At 49.1% G+C, this 19,100-nt stretch overlaps 2 protein-coding genes across 6 annotated transcripts in view; one reads left to right on the top strand and one right to left on the bottom strand.

Annotated features, from left to right (window-relative positions):
• The window catches only part of MYH10 (myosin heavy chain 10), a 104,662-nt gene extending 97,927 nt beyond the window's left edge, over nt 1-6,735 (top strand). The window contains exons 35-41 of the mRNA XM_075044849.1: nt 417-545; nt 1,781-1,869; nt 2,119-2,242; nt 2,350-2,558; nt 3,425-3,533; nt 3,912-4,084; nt 5,052-6,735. Of these exons, the coding sequence (XP_074900950.1) occupies nt 417-545; nt 1,781-1,869; nt 2,119-2,242; nt 2,350-2,558; nt 3,425-3,533; nt 3,912-4,084; nt 5,052-5,196 (978 nt within the window). The 3' untranslated portion in view covers nt 5,197-6,735. The remainder of the gene's footprint in view (nt 1-416; nt 546-1,780; nt 1,870-2,118; nt 2,243-2,349; nt 2,559-3,424; nt 3,534-3,911; nt 4,085-5,051) is intronic.
• A 1,724-nt stretch (nt 6,736-8,459) lies between these two features.
• The window catches only part of NDEL1 (nudE neurodevelopment protein 1 like 1), a 30,001-nt gene continuing 19,360 nt past the window's right edge, over nt 8,460-19,100 (bottom strand). For 4 of the 5 annotated variants that reach the window (XM_075044851.1, XM_075044852.1, XM_075044853.1 and 1 more), the window contains exons 8-9: nt 18,752-18,903; nt 8,460-10,219 (exon numbers count right to left, since the gene is read on the bottom strand). In XM_075044851.1, coding sequence (XP_074900952.1) covers nt 10,132-10,219; nt 18,752-18,903 — 240 coding nt within the window. In that variant the 3' untranslated portion in view covers nt 8,460-10,131. Of the gene's footprint in view, nt 10,220-15,473; nt 15,509-18,751; nt 18,904-19,100 lie in introns of all 5 variants that reach the window. The other variant, XM_075044855.1, reaches the window with a different exon arrangement.

Below are 19,100 nucleotides of genomic sequence, written 5' to 3'. Positions count from 1 at the left end.
TTACTTCTGCAAAGAGAATAGTTTCCTACCTTGCATGCTTATCATAAGTTTGGGGGTTTTTAGTCAATTCAAGTGAATTTTTCACAAGTCATTCCAAGAGCTTTACTTCTTTATAAGTTTCATGACAAATGTAATTGAGCAGCTCTATTAGAGTTTTTTCTTACAAGAAATATACCACATAAATGAGGGTGAAGGCTTATAATGTGATGTTTCTGACAAGGAATTGAGTGATGGAAAGATGAGAAAATGAGGTTTTACTATGAAAATCAGAACTGAAAATGCATTTAAGTGGAACAAAGCAACTTTGGGAGGAAGGCCTTACCTCTAAAGGGCCAAAATGCTTCAGAGCTGCTAATAAATATTGTGATTGTCCTAATGCAGCATGGCTTTTTCTTTCCCCTGCTTTCTAACTGCAGGCTCAAATGAAAGACTACCAGCGGGAGCTGGAAGAAGCCCGTGCATCCAGAGATGAGATCTTTGCACAGTCCAAAGAGAGTGAAAAGAAGCTCAAAGGTCTCGAAGCAGAAATACTCCAGCTCCAAGAGGTGAGACTGAAATCCAAGAAATTTGTTTTTCTTACTAGAGTAAGGCAAAGATCAGAGAGTTAAAAATTAAAAAGCAATCTAGTGAGTTGAAGAGAGAAATGGGAGCCAGGAGAACTTTTTCCCCACTGCCCCAGGTCATTAGTGAACTTCCTACAGCTTTGCAGGAATCAGTCTAGTAGTCTAGACTTCATTTCTCTGCCTGAGTAGCGAGAAAGCTTTGCTACTGCTCAAACAGATTTGAGGCCTCACTAAAATTTCCAAGATGGTTCGAGAGTCTCTGAAAGGTGCAGTGCACAGTGTCAGTACTGAAATTGATTATTTGAAATAGATGAAAACCTAACACGCTTTCCAGTACCTCAGTGGACCATTTAAGTCTGTGGATGTTTATCACTCTGCCCTCTTAGGTCCTCATCCCTTTCTCTTATGGGCATGTGTTCCTTCATTGTTGGCAATTTATGCAAGAGCTCCAAGTATTGCTACGTATCACTTCTCTCCCGTTATCTCCTTGGTCTGCCACAAGGTCAAACGTCAGAATTGCCTCGTGTGAGAGACTGCCTTTTTTTTTTTGTCCTGTATCACCTGCAGACCAAAGTTTGAAGCAATCGCTCACATTTCACTACACTTACTGTTTGAGTCTTTACAGATAGCCTATGACTGACTAGAGGTTTCCCATGTCATTCTTTTGTGGACTTCAAACTTGTCAGTCTTGCACTTGCAATGCATTGAATTGTCTTTAGCAAATGCTTGGGTGTTTCTGCCACTTAATACAGTTTTATAACATGAGATTCAGTGCTGTTTATACTATTGTGCTAAAGCTCTTGTTTTCTGTACTTTGCTTGCATTCATGCTATGTACTCTGTAACAACCTAAACAATTTGCTTAATTTAGTGCCCACTTTACACTGAATGCATTTATTAAAGCATGTGACAGAATGGATTAGGGCTTGAATGTTACTGATGTTCACAGTTGTTGGTTTTTTTCCTTAACTTTGTGCAAGGAACAGTTCAGGGACAGGGAGAAGTAAATCCATTGTAGTCATATGGCAGTTAAGGGGGGGAAATATCAAGATGATGTGTCCTGCTAGCTTCTACAGCTGTTGCTTCTGCTTATCTGTTAAAAGACCTCAAGGGTATCACACTTCACAGCATCTCCCAGAAGTTATTAGAAGGCTAAATTGTTTGCAGAAGTCTTGAGATTCCTAATGCTGTAATGAATCTCTTCCTAAACCTTCACAGGAGTTTGCTGCGTCTGAAAGAGCCCGTCGTCATGCTGAGCAAGAAAGGGATGAGTTGGCTGATGAGATTGCAAACAGTGCTTCAGGAAAGTGAGTCATCAAATGTATTAATTGTGCATCTGAAGAACTTCAGGCACCAGCAGCTGTAGTTCTTGGTAGTCTGCTTGCAAATTCTGTATTGACCTGTCTTCATGATAAAAATTCCTTGTTGTTATGAAGAGAATTGCTGACACAGTAGCTTCTCATGACAATTTGCAATGCTTAAAGTGTCAGAGGCAAACTAGCCAGTAGCTTTGTATCAGATCTGAACATGTCTTGACCCAAATACTTCCTTTCTAGGTCAGCACTGCTGGATGAGAAGCGCCGTCTAGAAGCTCGTATTGCACAGTTGGAGGAAGAGCTTGAGGAAGAGCAGAGCAACATGGAGCTTCTCAATGAGCGATTCCGAAAGACCACGCTGCAGGTGAATCCGTTGTTGACAATGCTGTAGGGGCAATTTGTGTTTCAGTATGCAGTTAAGTGGAGGCTCTGAATAGCACCAAATGATCTTCTATTCTTCTCCTCTGGAAGGTTGACACGCTTAATTCTGAGCTAGCTGGGGAGCGGAGTGCTGCCCAGAAGAGTGAAAATGCACGGCAGCAGCTAGAAAGGCAGAACAAAGAGCTGAAAGCCAAGCTGCAGGAACTGGAGGGATCTGTGAAGTCTAAGTTCAAGGCAACAATTTCTACTCTAGAAGCCAAGATTGTGCAGCTAGAAGAACAGCTTGAACAGGAAGCCAAGTAAGTGAAAAAATCTGTTTGCCTGTGTGTGTTCTGTCAGTTGAATGTCTGAAACTTCCATGCCTTAAGTCTTTGCAGGGCGGAGATGTGAGCTTACAGCACAGGCACTAGGGTTTATTATCTGGAAACCTACTGTTTAGGGGACACGCTTTAACAAGACAGTTGTGAAGTAACTGGGGTTGAAAGTGTCAGAATCTATTTGCTCCGTAACTGAAATTGCTGAATTAATTCTTAAAGTTAACCAGGTGTTGACTGGTAGTCCCAGGATCCACAAGGTGCTGCTGAAGTTTCTTGAGACAAGATGAAACATCCCCTTGAGACACCTGGTCTCTTTGGTTAGAGGAAACAAGTTGAACAGCCTAGGTGTGACAGCTTAAGATAGTTGAGATGATTCCTGTGCTTTGCAGAAGCCTTTCTGCAGTGAGGTCTTCCTGTCTGTCCTTACCATCTTGGTCCTCCAGGTATATATATTTTTTTTTAAACTAATTCCTCCCAGAATCTGAAGGTGGACTGTCTTATCACCATCTCTGTTCTTTTTGTGCTTTTGATTCTGCAGGAGGACCGTGTTACTGGTTAGCAATAGCTTTAAAGCTGCTCTGTTCAATCTCATTGTGAAGAAGCACCTTCTTACCCTGCTTCTTAGCCTGCATACCACACTTGTATTGCTCCAGTGCTAAGAATTCATGCTTTCAAAGCTGCATCCCAGCCAACCACTAGCACACTAAAACTAAGTCAGTTCTGTTGACAGTGACAGGCATGTTAAGAGGACTTAGTTACACAATGAGGCGAGAGCCCTTCAGAAAGGACAGACCTTGTATTCCTAGCCTTCAAGTACTGGGACAAATTATGGCTTTTGATTATTCTAGGGAAAGAGCAGCTGCTAACAAATTGGTCCGTCGTACAGAGAAGAAATTGAAAGAAGTCTTCATGCAGGTGGAGGATGAGCGTCGACATGCAGACCAGTACAAGGAGCAGGTAGGTGGAAGGGCTTAGCTTTTGAGGCCTGTTTCTCAGAAAAGGCAAATAAAACCATACTTTGAGTAGAAAGGGCTTGTTAAGAAGCATTTTAATGAAAAGATCTAAGGGAATCTATCTTGATGACTGAATCATTAGAGTAGTTTCCAGCAGTCAAAACCATCCCCTGTTAGCTCTGGTGTGATGGTCTGTTACGTGTCCTGGTCTCCTGGACCCAGGAGCTCTGTAGTGTTTCCAGGAGTCCAGGCTGGAGTCTTCAGTGAGGCTGATGGTTCATCTCCAGCCAGGGTGGTCAGGGAGGACAGGGTGTTAGCTAACCCCCAGTCATGGGGTTGCAGCTGTCTAGTTTGATCCTGAGTACCTGGTTTTGTATTTTAGATGGAAAAGGCAAATGCCAGAATGAAGCAGCTCAAACGCCAGCTGGAGGAGGCTGAAGAGGAAGCCACTCGTGCAAACGCTTCCCGACGTAAACTTCAGCGTGAGCTGGATGATGCCACGGAGGCTAATGAGGGCCTGAGCCGGGAGGTCAGCACCCTGAAAAACAGGCTAAGGTAAGTGGCACCAGTAGCAGTGGGCAGGGGTTTATCTAAGCCCTTGTGTGCCCACAGACTGTCTCCACAGTGCATCCTTGGAGAGCATCCAGCTGTGGAACTGCAGAAGCAGAACTGCTCATGTTAGGGAATGGGTTGAACTGGAGCCTGCTGACTGTGCCTGATAATGGTAACAAGGAAGCTGCCAGACCACAGGGATATTCCTGACAACTCTTGAGCCTGAACTCTTTGGAGCTTACATTGGCAGGTTCCCTGGGGTTGCCAGTTCAATCCAGCTGTAGGTAAACGTGACAGAGGAGACAGCTCAGTCATGCTTTTCCAGTGGATGGTACTGATCCCTTTTCCCCTTATGCACCCTGGTGGGAGTGTTTCAGCATTTTCCTTGAGAGCAGGTCTTTGAGATCAAGGTCTGTATCAATTACAGATGGGAGTCAGCAGTCGTGAGGCTGCTGCAGAACAAAAACCATCTCAAGAGGTAGAGAGTGCCTGAGCTGGTTGGCTTATAGGAATGGCAGGAGGGGTGCAGTGCAGTACTTCACAAACAAGCAGTTGATGCTGTTTGGTTTTTTGGGTTGGTTTTTTGTTTGGTTTTTTGTTTGGGGTTTTTTTTGTTGTTGGGTTTTTTGTTTTTTTTTAGAGAACCCACTCTGTTTAGTACTTGGTCTGTGCTTGCTGCTCCTCCAGAGACAATATTTTAAGTTACTTGGGACTTGCAAAATTAAGGTGATGGTATAAACTAAGCAGGAATGCCAGAGTGTTTGAGCACAGCATGTTGACCCCTTGGTCAGAGAGAGAGGGTTTCAAGACACTGCGTGTGAAACTTGGCCCTTGGGTGGCCTGGAGGTGAACTGCCACATTCTCCTGCGGTTCAGCAGGGAGGTCTTTCAGGCGCAGCTGCCAGCACCGGGACTTGGGCTGTGAGTGAGGTATGACCTGTCAGCAATCGCTGTCTGCTTCTTGTTTGCAGGCGTGGGGGGCCCATCACTTTCTCCTCGAGTCGATCCGGGAGACGCCAGCTGCACATTGAAGGGGCCTCTCTGGAGCTCTCGGATGACGATGCGGAGAGCAAAGGCAGTGATGTGAACGAAGCGCAGCCGGCCCCTGCTGAGTAGAGCCCTGTCACACCGTTCGCATGCAGAGACCTTTTACACAATAGTCGGCCGAAGGAGGAGGACTTTCCTGACCACCAAACTGCCTTGTGGCCGTAAATCTGCCTTACGAAACGTCGGCATGCTACAAGGTTACTTATCATAGGTCAACTATGTCTTAAGGCTCTCCAGCCTCACCATACTGTACCCTGCTTCAGATATAGGTACAACTGCTTTTTTATATATAGTAAACAAAATGGGATTGTCTCTGTTCAGTGCATCTATTTTCCAGATACTCCATTGTAAAGCCATTTTATAAAGCATCATGTGAAGGATGAAACTTTTTTTTATCAATACAGAAACTTCATTCCCAGAGGGTAGGTGGTTGGGACAGACCCATTGTCATGACTATGCATGCTTTGTTGTACAGACAACATCCTTCCATTTCTTCTGTGCTCAGACGGCCCTTGGCTGTATTGAGTCTGTTGGATCATTGAAGACCAAACTGCACCTGTATCTTTCTTTTCTCCTAATTGTTGTGATCAGCACACAATCAGCGAGTGAACTGTGAAAAGGCCTTGGGGAGTGTTAGAGGGAAATGTAGGGATGAATGAGTAGTGTCCATTTTTAACCTGCAATATCATTTTGAAGTGTTCTCAGCACCTGCTTCATCAGTTAGTGTTCATGCAGTACAGGCAAACTGAAATAGCATCACCGTTCCTCATCTGTACAGTACTTCTGCATTTGTAGAGACCTGCTCTTACCATGCCCAACAGATCTGTGTATATATTAAGGCTAGTATAATGTGAACACCAGTGGAAAATAAACATACAACACAGGCAAAATTAATTTATTAATTTATGGCCGAGTGAGTCTTCAGGACATGGAACCGAGCGGCTGCACTGTGAGACAAGGCTTATGTGATACCTTAGCAGCCAGCCTGGTGTTACTGAGGGGGCTGGTCCACTGCCAGCCCAGAGCAGCAGGGCCGCTGTACTGTGCAGCGTGGGGCTCGTGGAGCCTGGGGTTACGGGGGTTCAGCGATGGATGTTGCCTGCCTATGAGTTAACATGCCAGTGGATGTGAATCCTTTTTTTTTTTTTGTTGTTGTTGTTTTTTTATGTTGAACAGTATTACAGTGGGTAGTTAGCATTCTTTTTGTTTAAATAGCTGAAAAACTGACATTACAGAAAGTGCCTTAGACACTACAGTACTAAGACAATGTTACATATATAATTTGCCTATATAACAATGATTTAATGTATTAATTTTGACTGTGCTTCATATCATGTACCTCTCTAGTCCAAGTGGTATTATTGATATTAGTGACAATGAATCAGTGTTAACTAGGAAACTTCCTCTGCCACATGCTCATAAAACATGGATTTCCTTTTTTGGTTAAAAGCTTTAACATCTGTCGCAAAGGTTTTGTTGTGTGTGTTTGGATATTTTTAATCAAACTGGCTGTTGACCACCAGGCATCTGACTGCAAATATCTTGTTTTCTTGTATACCCATATTTCTAGACAATGATTTTTGTAAGACAATAAATTTATTCATTATAGATGCGGCCGCCTGCTCTGTTTACTTACCGTAAGAGCTATCTCCTGAGGCTGGCATAGACCTTAATAAACGAGAATATGACTGGAAGCTGCCTTTTCCCTTCTTCCTGTTTTGTTTGCTTGGGGGTTTTTCCCTTCTGTTTTGACCCAAATACACTCTAAATGGTGTGGTCAGGGCTGAGCCTTTGAACTCTAATGGCAATGCAGAGCTGGAGGACAAGGGGAGCTCTGAAACCTTGTGCTGACCTTCAGTACTGCGGCACAGGTGCAGTCTGTTTCTGCCTTTAACAGGCTCTGGTCTTTTTTCTGAGCGGGAAACTTAACTGTTTGGGGTGTCCTGTTGTGCAGCAGAGCTATGGCAGTAGGGAGGGAGTGTTGACTAAGGGTGAGACCAGCAGAAAGCTGCAGGCACTGCTGATCCCTGCCTTTCTCCAGGGCTGGGTGAAGGCAGTTTGCTGTGTCTGCACAGAAAATGGGGACCAGAGTGGACCTACATGCACCCAGGGAGGGGAGGTGATAGGAGGGAGGAACATGCCAGGGTTAGAAATGTGATGAGGGGAAAGGGGGGATGCAGCAGGCAGTGGTGGCTGGTGGGGCAGCTGGAAGCTCCTGCCTGGGCTCTGCTGTCCCTAGGGCAGCTGGAGATGGCATGGTGGGAGCTGTCTGGCCTGGGCTCTGGAAGCCTCCCAGAACTGAGGGGCTGCTGGTGACCCTGGCTGGTCCCAGGCACCAGCTCCTGGCACCTTTCCCCCAAGTGCCTCCTTCAATGCTGTGGCTGCTGCTTGTGCTGGGATGAGTGCAGGGGAGGATGAAGGGCTTTTCTGTACCCCTGGCATGGCTTATACACATCAGGGCAGGCCCTGTCCCTGCGGCTCGCAGAAGGCCCAGGTGCTGTGCAAGAACAGCTTACTCTTACCTGGGGATTTTTAAGGGGGGCTGACTGCAATGAGGGTGACCCTGCTTCCCCAGGAGGGAGCTGGTCACCGGTGGGGTGCATGGCCTCCCCGAGGGAGCTGGGAGCCAGTGTATTCCCAGTGGGGGACAAGGTGTGCTGCCAGGTGTCTGTCCATGGATGGGTCAGGGCCAGCCAGCTCCGCAGCAGCAGGAGAGCAGAGCCTGCAGCGCCGACCCCACAGCCTGGCTCCCTGGCTGTGTGTGGGCAGCGGGTGCTGGGTGCCCCAGGGTCAGGTCTCCACTGTGGTGTCCTGGGAGCAGCTGGAGCTGAGCCCTGTGGCCTGTGAGAGGCAGCACTGACCTTTGTGTCAGGCAAAGCCGAGGGTGCTGCAGGGGCCAGAGCTGGGAGCAGGCACAGGGGAAAGGGAAGGAGCACCCTGGGGGAGGGCTCCAGCCCTGCATGCTGCTGTTCTGCAGAGGAAACACCTTTCAGCTACTCCCAGGAGGCAAAAATCCTCAGCAGCTGCAGCTGGAGGCCTCCAACGCTTCCCCAGGCTCTTCCACAAATCCCATGTCAAAACCCAGGACTCAGCCATGGCACCAGGACTGTCAGTGCCAGGAGCAGAGGCTGCAGCTGAGGAACAGTGTTTGCGCAGAGCCAGTGCCAGCAGCGGCTGTTCCCCTCTGCATGCAAATTGAATTGACAGAAAGGGGAGCAGGAGCTGCGTGGCAGCGCAGAGCAGCACCGCTAGCCCCTTGCTGGGGCACGGCAGAAAACACTATATGACAAAATACAGCCACTGCCACAGTTTCTGCAAAATCCACTGATTCCACATTAAAAGAACTTTATTTTTGGAAGATTACTCTCATTTCTTTTTGTTTGTTTTTTTTTTTAAACCACATCATGATCTGTGTCACCATGGTGGTATGGTACACTGTCCTATTGAAACATGCCATATAGATTTTTGAATAAATAAAGCTACAAAGCCCAAGTTATGTACAAAGATCTTAGGCAAAGATATAATGTTTACAAACCTATGTACAATAAAACAAATGTAAACAGTCAAATGCAGCAGAGGATGCACAGGAAAGGAGGACCACACAAACCCTAACGGCAAGGCGGGACTTCCCACCTCCCTTCTGCTGGGGCCAATGGTTTTTCTCAGCGCTTGTAAATAAACCAACTTGGAGCTGCAGAGCCAACTGAACGTGATGGACCAGACCAGGAATGACGATTTCTAAACCCACAGATCAAACTCCAGCTGGGTTTGCTGATTCATTTTAAAAATCCACCGACTCCGAGGCACATAGACAGAGAAATCGCACAAATACGTTGCTTGAAAGACCCACAAGGTACACAGTCACCCAAAACTGTCACAGAAGCCCGTAGGTGACGCTGTAACATCCAGTCATATATTACACAGATCGGAACGTGGTTGTGATGGTTACAGGGTCTTGGGAGGGGGGTTTCATGGGCATTGCGGCCAGTTGGATTAGTGGCTTCCTAACACTCTCGCGGAGTCCGTGTTGTGGAGGTGCATGGAAGTTTGACTGACGAAGGCCGGGTACAGTGGGGCTGGGAAGCTGTGCTACAGGCACACGGGTCCCACGAGCACGCTACAGCAGCTGAACAGGTCACTGCCCCACAGCTGCGCGGGCGCAGGAGCGCTGAGGGAGAATGCTTCAGCGACGCTCAGCCCTGCCAGCTCACGCTAGGGCATTTGATGTTGCGACTGACATGCAACTATCGCCCCCCGTGTGCTGCCGCCCAGCACCTCCACCCCTCCCTCCCTGTCCCCGAGGAACCCCGTGCTGACGTGCACAGCCACCGCTGCCAGCTGGAGCCGGGGCCGTACAGGGAGGGCTGCCGGACATGTTCATCCTCCCCTGCCCGCTCCAACACGAGGCAGGAGGGGGACACGCACCAGCAACAACAGCCACGCGCCTGCCCGGCAGTAATTTATTAAGCTGCAGTAACTGAGTCACGTACCTGGCCCCGAGTCCCAGGCGCAAATGTCCAAAGTGCCATCGCACAGCCTCACCCGGGGCCTCTTCAAGAGGTTGGAGCCTTACTGGGAGGGCAGCAGCTGCACGTCCTAAGCAGCAGGATGCTGGATCAGGCAGGGAAAAGGGGAGCCTTTAAGAGGAGTGGCCAACCTTTGTATCATGCCAAACCTAAGTTAGAGAAGAGATAAAGCGAGGGGCTGAGGACCGCCTGGCCAAGGTTTGGCGAGCAAGACTCCTGCATCCTCTGAAACAGAGCACTGCGTGTCTCAGCTTGTACGGCACAGGGTGTGGGGCCAAGTCAGAGAACGTCCGCTACAGCAGCAGGAGAAAATAAATTGTATTAACATGACATGAAGGGCCGCGAGCACAGGGTCTCCTCTGGCAGCACGGTGTGGGTTGTGTTCCAGCGGGGTGGGCAGGAGGAGGAATCGGGAGCAGTTCTTCTCTTGGTGGGCTGAGAAAAGCATCCGCAAGTCCGAACACGACCTCCCGCAGGCTCATACGCTCAGGGGGAGCATGCCAGGCGCTGAGGATGGTCGAGAGGCTCCCAGTCCAGGGGGACCTTGATCAAAGCCGTTTACTGCCCTGAGAAGCAACAGGAGATAGGCCGTTAAGTGATGAGCAGCCCCAGCAGATGGCACCGCTCACCTCTCCCATCACCAGCAGCTGGAAGACAGACCCCTCTCCTCCCTCCGCACTGCATCTGTCACCCTGACTGTACAGTGGCTGCCCGGTGGCTGCTGGAGTGGGGCCAACATATGACCGCAACAGGGCTCCCACCTTCGGCTACAAGAATCGGTGCTCACCCACAGCCAGGGATACATATAGGTGGGTGCTCAACCCATTGTCCGGAGCAACCACATGCTGGCCAAGGTGACCAGCCCAGGGTGACAAGTGGCTCCTGCGCAGACCCTGAGCCCGCTGGGGCTACACGATCGGGTCGATGTGGCTGAAGGTGCCGGGCACAGCAGTGCTGCAGGCTTGGTCCTCACGATCAGCTCCCCTTCCCTCTTAATTGCTGCCTGTTTGCCTGGGAGCAGTGCAGACGCCTGGGAGCAATGCACAGCCCCCAGGGCTGTGCAGGCAGCACTGCGGCTCCATCACACAGGGGTGTGCAGCAGGGCTGGGGTCAACTCCAGCTGCATCCTCAAGTCCTTCACGGGTAGCTACACAAGCTCTGCCCAGTAGTGGGGATGGACATACACACACACACAGAGCAATGGCGCATGGGCTCTGCGAGAGCAGGCAGGCACATGTTAAAGCACAGCACAGTTGCCTCTACACTACACTACCCCCGGCTAGGGTGCAGTGGGGACTCTGGGTGCCTCTGCAGCCCCAGGTTCCACAGGTTTCCCCCTTCCCCAGGCTGTTAGAGAGGTGAAGATGTGGAGAACCTGGCTTCCTAGTGGGTTGGGAGAGGAGCACATGGGTCCAACAGCTTTTCCATCTCTACTCTGTTATGGCTTTGACAGATCTTCTGTAATTAGGCTCAACACACAGCGTCTGCCCAGGCTCACCATCTGCTGATCACCACCATCACAGCCTTGACAACCAGAAGTGATTACATCCCTGTATCAGGACAGCAAGTCCACCCCCAGCGTTGTCCCAGAACCAGCACCCTGCCCTCATGGTCAGGTTTGTAATACCAAAGGTGGGGGGAGAGGCCCCACACCCCGGCAAGGCAGAAAGGTCCTCGCCTCAATGTCGGTCTGCTCCCAAGAGCCTCTGCAGCACTTCACCAGCTCTGCCTGAACCACCAGCACCCCAGAAGATGCCATTTGGATCTCTCCTGGCACAGCTACATTTGTGAGAAGGGACACTTCAGGAGACAGGCTTTGCTGCTTAGATCAGCGAGCTGCGGTGAGTAAAAGCAAGAAGAAAAAGAAGTGTGAGGGCTCTACTGATGAGGAAAAAGCCCACCGGGAGCTAGTGGCTCTGGGGTTCCAGGCTGCACCCGGTGCAAGTGCTCAGAGGAGCACATCCCCCTCACTGCCATCACTGCCTATGGGACCAATGTGCCATCAGCTCATGCATGGGTGGCTCATGACAGTGTCCCCAGGACAGCGCAGGGCTGTTTCCACACTCACTTTCACATGGCACACCACTCCTGTGTGGCTTATATTCACTGGTGACCTTGCATCTCCTGGATCAGGGATGCAAAAACCTTGCCAGCAAACCCAGGAGGCTGCTGCTGTTGCACTGGGCAGTTACAAAATCCTTCCAGAAGAGCAGATGAAGAGCTCAAATCTCAACACTTGCTAGCAAGGACAGATTCCCATGGTAACACAGCTCAGTGCCGTACAGGACCAGGCTGCTTCCTTTACCTTTGTTGCTGTTAAACATCCACACTAGCACAGCCTGAAGCACATCCCAACACCAGGGTCAGAGCAGGGAGAAACCACCTTTCCCAACTCCTCCCCATTATGCTGGAAACTTTAACTCCCATTTGAGTGTTGCTTTGATGCTTTTCAAAAAGCAAGTGCCTCCCTGGCTGCATGCAATAAAAAGCTGTTGGAACAGCCTTAGGGGCAGATGTATTTTGCTACTCACATTTGGATGAAGGGGCATGAAGCCAACCTGATCCCGACATAACTCTGCAAATTAGTTATCAGCTAGAAAGCACCCCTGCCAAGTAGGACAGCGAGAAAAAAAACAAAAACAAAAACAAAACCAAACAACACCCAACACCAACCAGGATTAAAACGTGGTAATTTGCTCCCTCTTGAAAGGGTTAGAGAAAAGTGACATTCAACATCAGCAGCCTGGAAGTGCTTGTGTTTGATGAGTCATGTTGAAGCCAAACTCTACAGAATTGTCACATTTCCTGCACTAAATTCAGAGCTGCTCTTTGCGACTGACAGACACTGTGGGACAGTGCCCGGCTCCTGCCACATGCAGGATGTGGCTCAGCCAATGCCAGCATGCTGGGCAGGCCAGGCGGGTCTGCAGCTCAGCTGAACAAGCACCGGTCTCCACTGGGACCTCCCAGCTGTGCCGCCTCCAGCGCAGCACGGTGGGACAGGCAGGCTGGAGAGGACAACTGATCCCTTTCAAGCCCACAGCAGGTGCCACCCTTCCCCACACAGCCTGTCCTTGCAACCCGGCGATCCCCTGAAGCACTGCATGAGGCCAGGCAGAAGGGGCCACGTCCTCACAGCACTCAAACCTTGGCACGTTATTCCTCTCTGCACCAAGCGAGCTGCCTTCCTCGCCACCAGGCATTTCCATACCACCACCTATCCACCTCCTTGATGTGACAGATTTGAATCAAAACCCAACGCGTGGCATTAGCACGTAGCACTACACCAGGAACGGGCCAAACCAAGCAATACAAACTTCTCGAGTATTGCTGTTTCTGGGGCACCAAATGCTCCCAAACTGGGTTTCCAGCACCCAAGCTCTGCTGGTGGGAAGAACGCCTCCCTGCAGCTGTTGCCATCTGATGGACCTGCCTCTGCAGGCAGTTTCTTCTTTTAAATGAAATGACACATTTCTAACCCTCCTCAGCTCCTGCTCAGATGCACATTTAGGAGCTTGGGTGCCCTTTTCCATCTCCCACAGGTACAGCAACAAGGCCAGAAGCCACAAAGCCATCAGATTCTCAGCACAGATGCCACACAGACATGACAGGACTCTGCCTAAATCACCTGTGTCACAAATAATCCAGTGATGCCCAAAACAAAAAGGGCAACCAAACCCCATTGCAGAGCCAGGGCAGCAAGAGGATGAGTACTCTTAAGTGTTACAAGTGTTAAACAGCACAAGGTGTGGAGTGCTGACAGCACTACAATGCCCAAGGGAGACATAAGAAGGGTTTCTGCTGAAGCTGGAAAAGATAGAAATCCCATTTAGAAGCCTTTTGAGGTTTCCCCATTGTTTGCTAATTAAAAAAATAAAGCAGGAAAGCAGCACAGAGTGCTTATTTGTAGCAGCTTCTCCCAGGATCAGCTCCTGGAGTCAGTTACCTGCATTGCTCACTGCATCCTACCAGCCTAAACTTGCCCTCAGATCAGAAATAAAGATAAAGCAGTGGCTCTGATTTGCTGAAAGGCACTTCAGTAAGTTGGGCACAGGAAAAGGCTTCAAATAGTAGCAGCAACTGGGGGGATACTGAAAGCTGGCATTATGGCTGAGCTTGCTGAGGTCTTACCCAGCCATGGATTTATGTTGCTAACACGAAAATGCACAAAAAAGGGGAAAGAAATCAGCATTACTGCAGTCAAAGGAAAATAAAAGACATTAAACAGAGCAACTGTAAAACATAACAAATAAAATGTGCTGGATGACTGGTGCCTAACTTCCCAGAAGTGAGCTGGGAAGAGAAGTCCTTGTCCTTGGTCTTCAAGGTCTCAGACAGCACCAGGAGGAGCACACGCATCGCTCCAGCCTTTAGCCACTCTGCCCAGGCCTGGCACACACACGGGGCTGCTGCACAGAGCTGATGCTGCCTGACGGCCTGGAGACCTGCCCGCAGTGATTAATCCAGCCAGATCACTTGCCTCCTGCTTCTGCCTCATTTCCATATCCCTCAGACCCAACCCACTCTGTGGGGCCCACGCTGTGCCCTTGCTCTGGACTTCCTGAGAAACCAGGCTCTGGTGCTTCAAATGGAGTGGAAAGCACCAGTCTCTGCTGGAAACTCTCCCTGCAGTGGTTTCTGATGGATGTTTCTGACTGTCGGTCCCTACAGTGGTGTGGACTTTGTGCCCATTTCCAACTGCTCTCTCTGCCCTGATTGCTAAAGATAGATTTTTTTACTCATTAAACTGTATTTCAAGCTGTACTTAGCACCTTATCTCCAAGACTCCCTCAACATTAAGTATCCAACAAAACCTCAGCAGAAGATTCTCCTGTAGCTGAATAGCCCAGCCTGAGGAGTAAATGGATGTGGTCAAAACATACTTGGAGACCAGCCCCGCAAGAAAACAAGAGGAAAAGTGATTTTTCAGGCAGGTCAGTGCTTTAAAACACATCACTTACTCTCTCAAGCAGCAGTAACAACACGAGGTAGAGGAATGCCCAGCACGGAGAAGAGGAGGATGGGGACAAGGCTGTGGCAGATTAGGCTGGTAGGGACCTGGACTTTTCGATAGCATGGGGAACCCTCCATGCTCCCTGGAGAGACAGGTGAGTGAGACTAGCCCGACCCTTAGATGGTGCAGGCCTTGCCTGCACTGAGTCCCTGTGCTGCAGGGTCCCCTCCCACAGAGCCCGTGACACCGGTACCTGCGCAGCCTTGCTGGCATGACTGTGCCACCCCGGGTGGTTCCAGCTGGCACAGCTGTGCTGGGCAGGGGTGGTGACACCGAGCAGGAGCAGCACTGTCTCTACCCATACGCTTCAGACCACACCGTCCTCTCCCCCTGCTCTGTAACCCTGGCCAGCTTCCAGCACATCTGTGCTTTTGTTTGCTTTCTCATTAGCCAGAACCACGGCAACTGAGCATCAGCAAGCCAACAGTCAACAAAATGTTGAAGGAAAAACACGACCAAAGGGCAAACTAACTTTCAAAATTAACTAAATTAACAGCAGCAATACTTCATCCTCTATCTCTGATGTAACGGATTCAATGAGAAACATGCATGTATTTGAAGAAATATTAATTAGATCAAGAAAGCAAGCAGCACTCAATCTTGTGGTTGCAACAGGTAACAGCACCAGAGAAGTTTATCTAAAGTAAGGCAAAAGAGAGAGATTATAGCCTCAGGCTTTGATCATGGACTATTAGTTTATAATGCTAAGAGAACTACCTCATGCAGTTAGCATAACCACCAGCTCTGCAACTCCAAGCACCAAGTTAAAATGCATGCAGCTTATCATTGCAAATGAATTCATTTACCCATGACCAAGGTGGGGAATATGACCTTTTCACGCCTAGTGGAGAAAAATTGAAACAGTTTATGCACACAGTAAAGACATTCTCGGGCATAACCCTGGATGCAAGAAATGGGGCAAAGCAAAGGTGCTAAAACTAAACCTCACCAGACCTCTCATCTTTGACCTCTGCATAACAAGACTCTGCTCTGCACGGGCGGGCAAGGGGTCCTATTTCAGTGACAACTGGCACTTCCACCACACTCCACTGCTGCAGGCGCATGACTCGGATAAAAGCCTAGAGCATTGCAAAGCACATTACAGGGCACAGGATTACTCACCTGCATCTGAGTTACCCACAGTTCCCTCTTTTCCAGGGACACTTTTTTATAAGGTGGACTAGGGAACAGAAAGAAGACCCCGATTTCACATCCTGATGTATTATGATCAGGGTTGTGGATAACAATGTCCACTGTGTAAATGTACCTACATGCTTCTCGAGACTGCTAGAAGGGTGCAAGCGGAGGCACTCCTCACAGTCAAACTTTAGCTTGTTTTATTAAAACAAAGCCCAGGAGATTCACAAAAATAACCTAAGAATAAACAACAGCTACAAGGGCTTTGTCACTCAAGAGTGTAGGAAGGGAAGCGAGGGAGCAGTGAACAAGGAGTTAGTGCCCCAAGGAACAAACGGCCCACGTTGGCTCACATGCTGTCTCAGCTCTGCTGTTCCTGCTGTTCAAGTGCCAGGCCGCTGCAGAGCCCATCAAGGTCAGAGCCATTTTGTTCCCCAACTGGATCGAAGTTAATAACCAATTAAGAACAATTACAACAGCAAAAAACAAGTACCTATCTGAGAACACCCTCAGGTACTGTTCTGCCATGCTCTGGCATCTAGACAGAATCAGCATGTTCCTGAAGGAACTAGTCTGTGGGAAACTAATCTTACACCAGACATGGTTGCGTTTTAAAAAAAGTAGGTAAGTCCTGACTCTTCCAATTCTCCAGCAAAGCTTTGGTGCAAGCCCAGCTGTCCTCCAGGCCTCCCCTAAAGCAATGCTCCCTATGCCAGCTCCTGCCTATCACTGTCTTCAGCTGCCTGCTCAGCTCCACTCAGCAAATGAAGAGCAGGTGTTTAATGGAAGATGGAGACTTGTTAAACATTTTAACCAACAAAATGGCAGAGGAAGGAAAGTAAATGGAACTGTAATGCTGTGGCTGAGTTACCTCTGTCCCAATCCCACCACCCAACAAACGGCTGTTCTTTAGGCACTGTCTGCAGATTGGATAGGATCTATGATGACACATGGCTGTTTCAGGCTCCAGCAACAATCAGGGGCAGGGAGGAGAGTACAGGGGCTGGAGAAAGAGGAGGGGAGGGGAGAAGAAAGGGCATGCCTCGATTCAGTCCCTCATGCCCAGCCACCACAGCACACTCTGGATCCGATGCCTGCCAGCAACGCATGCCAGCAGGGCTGGGAGCTCGGCTGCTGCTACAGTGTCCGGGCACGATGGGGCTGACCTCATTTAGGCAACAGCTTGGTTTAGCTTACATGTGCAGACAAAGTTATACAGGTTTTACATAGCAGCCATGGAGATATGTACACAGCACAGACCTCATCAGGGGCAGCAAGGCAGAGCAGGAGTCGATGTAAGGGGAGAGGCATGGGCCACCAACCCCACTGTGAACAGCATATGGGGGTGCAGAGGAGGAGGGTGGGACAGCAGGGCCATGCAGGGATCTCCAACTACTTGCAGATAAGCACAACAGTCATTTCCACCCCCTTTTCCAGCCCACTAACATCCTCCAACTCTGCTGTAGAAGTTATCTTTCAGGAGGCTGGGTTTCTAAGCCTTTTTCAGCTACAACCTGCTCCTAACTCCAGGCAGCCAGCACAGATAACAAGTGTGATGACAATCTGGATAATTAAAAGTAACCCCCACCCCACACAGCAATCAGCTTATTCGTCACACCACAACTCAATATAGCCATGCTGCCTCCTAAGAACAGCTATAATCTCTCCCTAGCAACTACCCTGACAGCTTGCACCTGAAATGTAGCCTGTGCACTGCAAGCATGAGCACTGCCGTGGTGATGCACAGACCCCAGATAGCCTTACAGTATACAGACAATCCAAAGGTCTGTCCAGTTTGCATGTGACACTGCCTTTGTTAAGTCTCCGAACTCTTCCTTTCCAGAAACAGCAAACAACAGTGGCTCTAAAAACTCTGAATGCCAGTTTCCAAGATGCAGTTTGCTCTGCTACCCACATAGCAACACGATTCAGCTCAAATGAGGATGATTGTAGGAAGCTCAGCTTCCCTGCTCTGTATATGGCACTCTTCAGGTTGGTAACAGCTCATTTTATTCTCTAAAATAAATTCTGGATTGAGGATGTGCTGAATATTAGCATTAAATTGCATTGGCTTGAGGTTTAGCATGGAAGACTACTACTGTGCAGGGAGCACAGAGGGTGTTTTGCCCAGTGACACCAAGCAAAGCTCACAGTACCACTGTGCTAGCACTGGAGGAGCACTGTGCTGTTTGCCCCACTCCTCAGCGCTCCTCATACAACCATGGAGCTCTGTGTTATGAGGGACCGTGGGAAAATCCTCCTGCCGAACCACTTCCCATTATCCCACAGGAAGGTCTGACCATGGGCGAATCATGGAAGACACATGGGGTAGTTTTTCCTGTGAAAGCAGTTTCTGGCTTCATAGCTGACACACAGCGCAGCCAGCATGGAGGCAGCTGCCCCCTCGATCAGCCAGAATGACGCTGTTAATGACATTTTCTTCTCCCCTAATAGAGAGGGAAGTAGAGCAAACAGGGCACCTCCCTCCAAGTGAGCATTTGCTGCCTGCACTCAGCTGTGCTCACCAAGGGAATCTCCAGATTTGCGGTTAATGTACTTCCCCACACACGAGTGCACCGGTAGCTATGGCAACTCCACCACTACTTACTTGAGATCCTTTTAAAGAGCACGTTCACTTCACTAGCAAGTTTGCTGCCCGGGGTTTTTGTATTAGCTGAGATGCCGCCACAAAGAGATTATGTAGCAGAGGGACAGAACAGGCACTGACATCCTACCAGCTAAGAGACAATCATGCTTGCTTTTCTCTTTGGTTTACAGAAATCAGCACTGTCACCCTCCCCATCCCCTTGAGACTTGGTTCCACAAAATTATTTGTCCTATAGGATGAAAGGTGTGGTGGGCTAAAGACAAGCCACGAAAAACTTCTGCTCCAAGTAGCATTCTGAAACACACTCCCCTTTAGGGCAAAAAATATACCCTTACTTACCCTTTGTCGAAGAAAGAAGTATGCCCTGGATGAGGGTACTTTGTGCCATTGCTATTCATCATCCCGCTGTTAACGTTCCCTGAAATGTAGGATTTCCGTGATGCCTGGTCCTTTGCAAAATTTCTGCAAGCAGCTAATTTGGATTCTAAGGCCTGTGAAAGGGAAAAAAAAAAATGTCAAAAACGTAATACCATTAAGAGAAGGTATTTTGCTGCTGAAGTTCAGGCTTTGTCATGACCCCAGGATCACCACGATCAGGACCCCAGTATGATCACCTTTGGCAAAAACTGAACTAAATGGGAACAAAGCTGTCATTTTCTCTGTCACCCAATCACAAAGGAAACCCACA

The sequence above is a fragment of the Buteo buteo genome, chromosome 13 (genome assembly GCF_964188355.1).
Source record: "Buteo buteo chromosome 13, bButBut1.hap1.1, whole genome shotgun sequence".
Classification (NCBI taxonomy): domain Eukaryota; kingdom Metazoa; phylum Chordata; class Aves; order Accipitriformes; family Accipitridae; genus Buteo; species Buteo buteo.
Note: the sequence above shows the minus strand (reverse complement) of the source record. Positions and strands in the feature narration are given on the sequence as shown.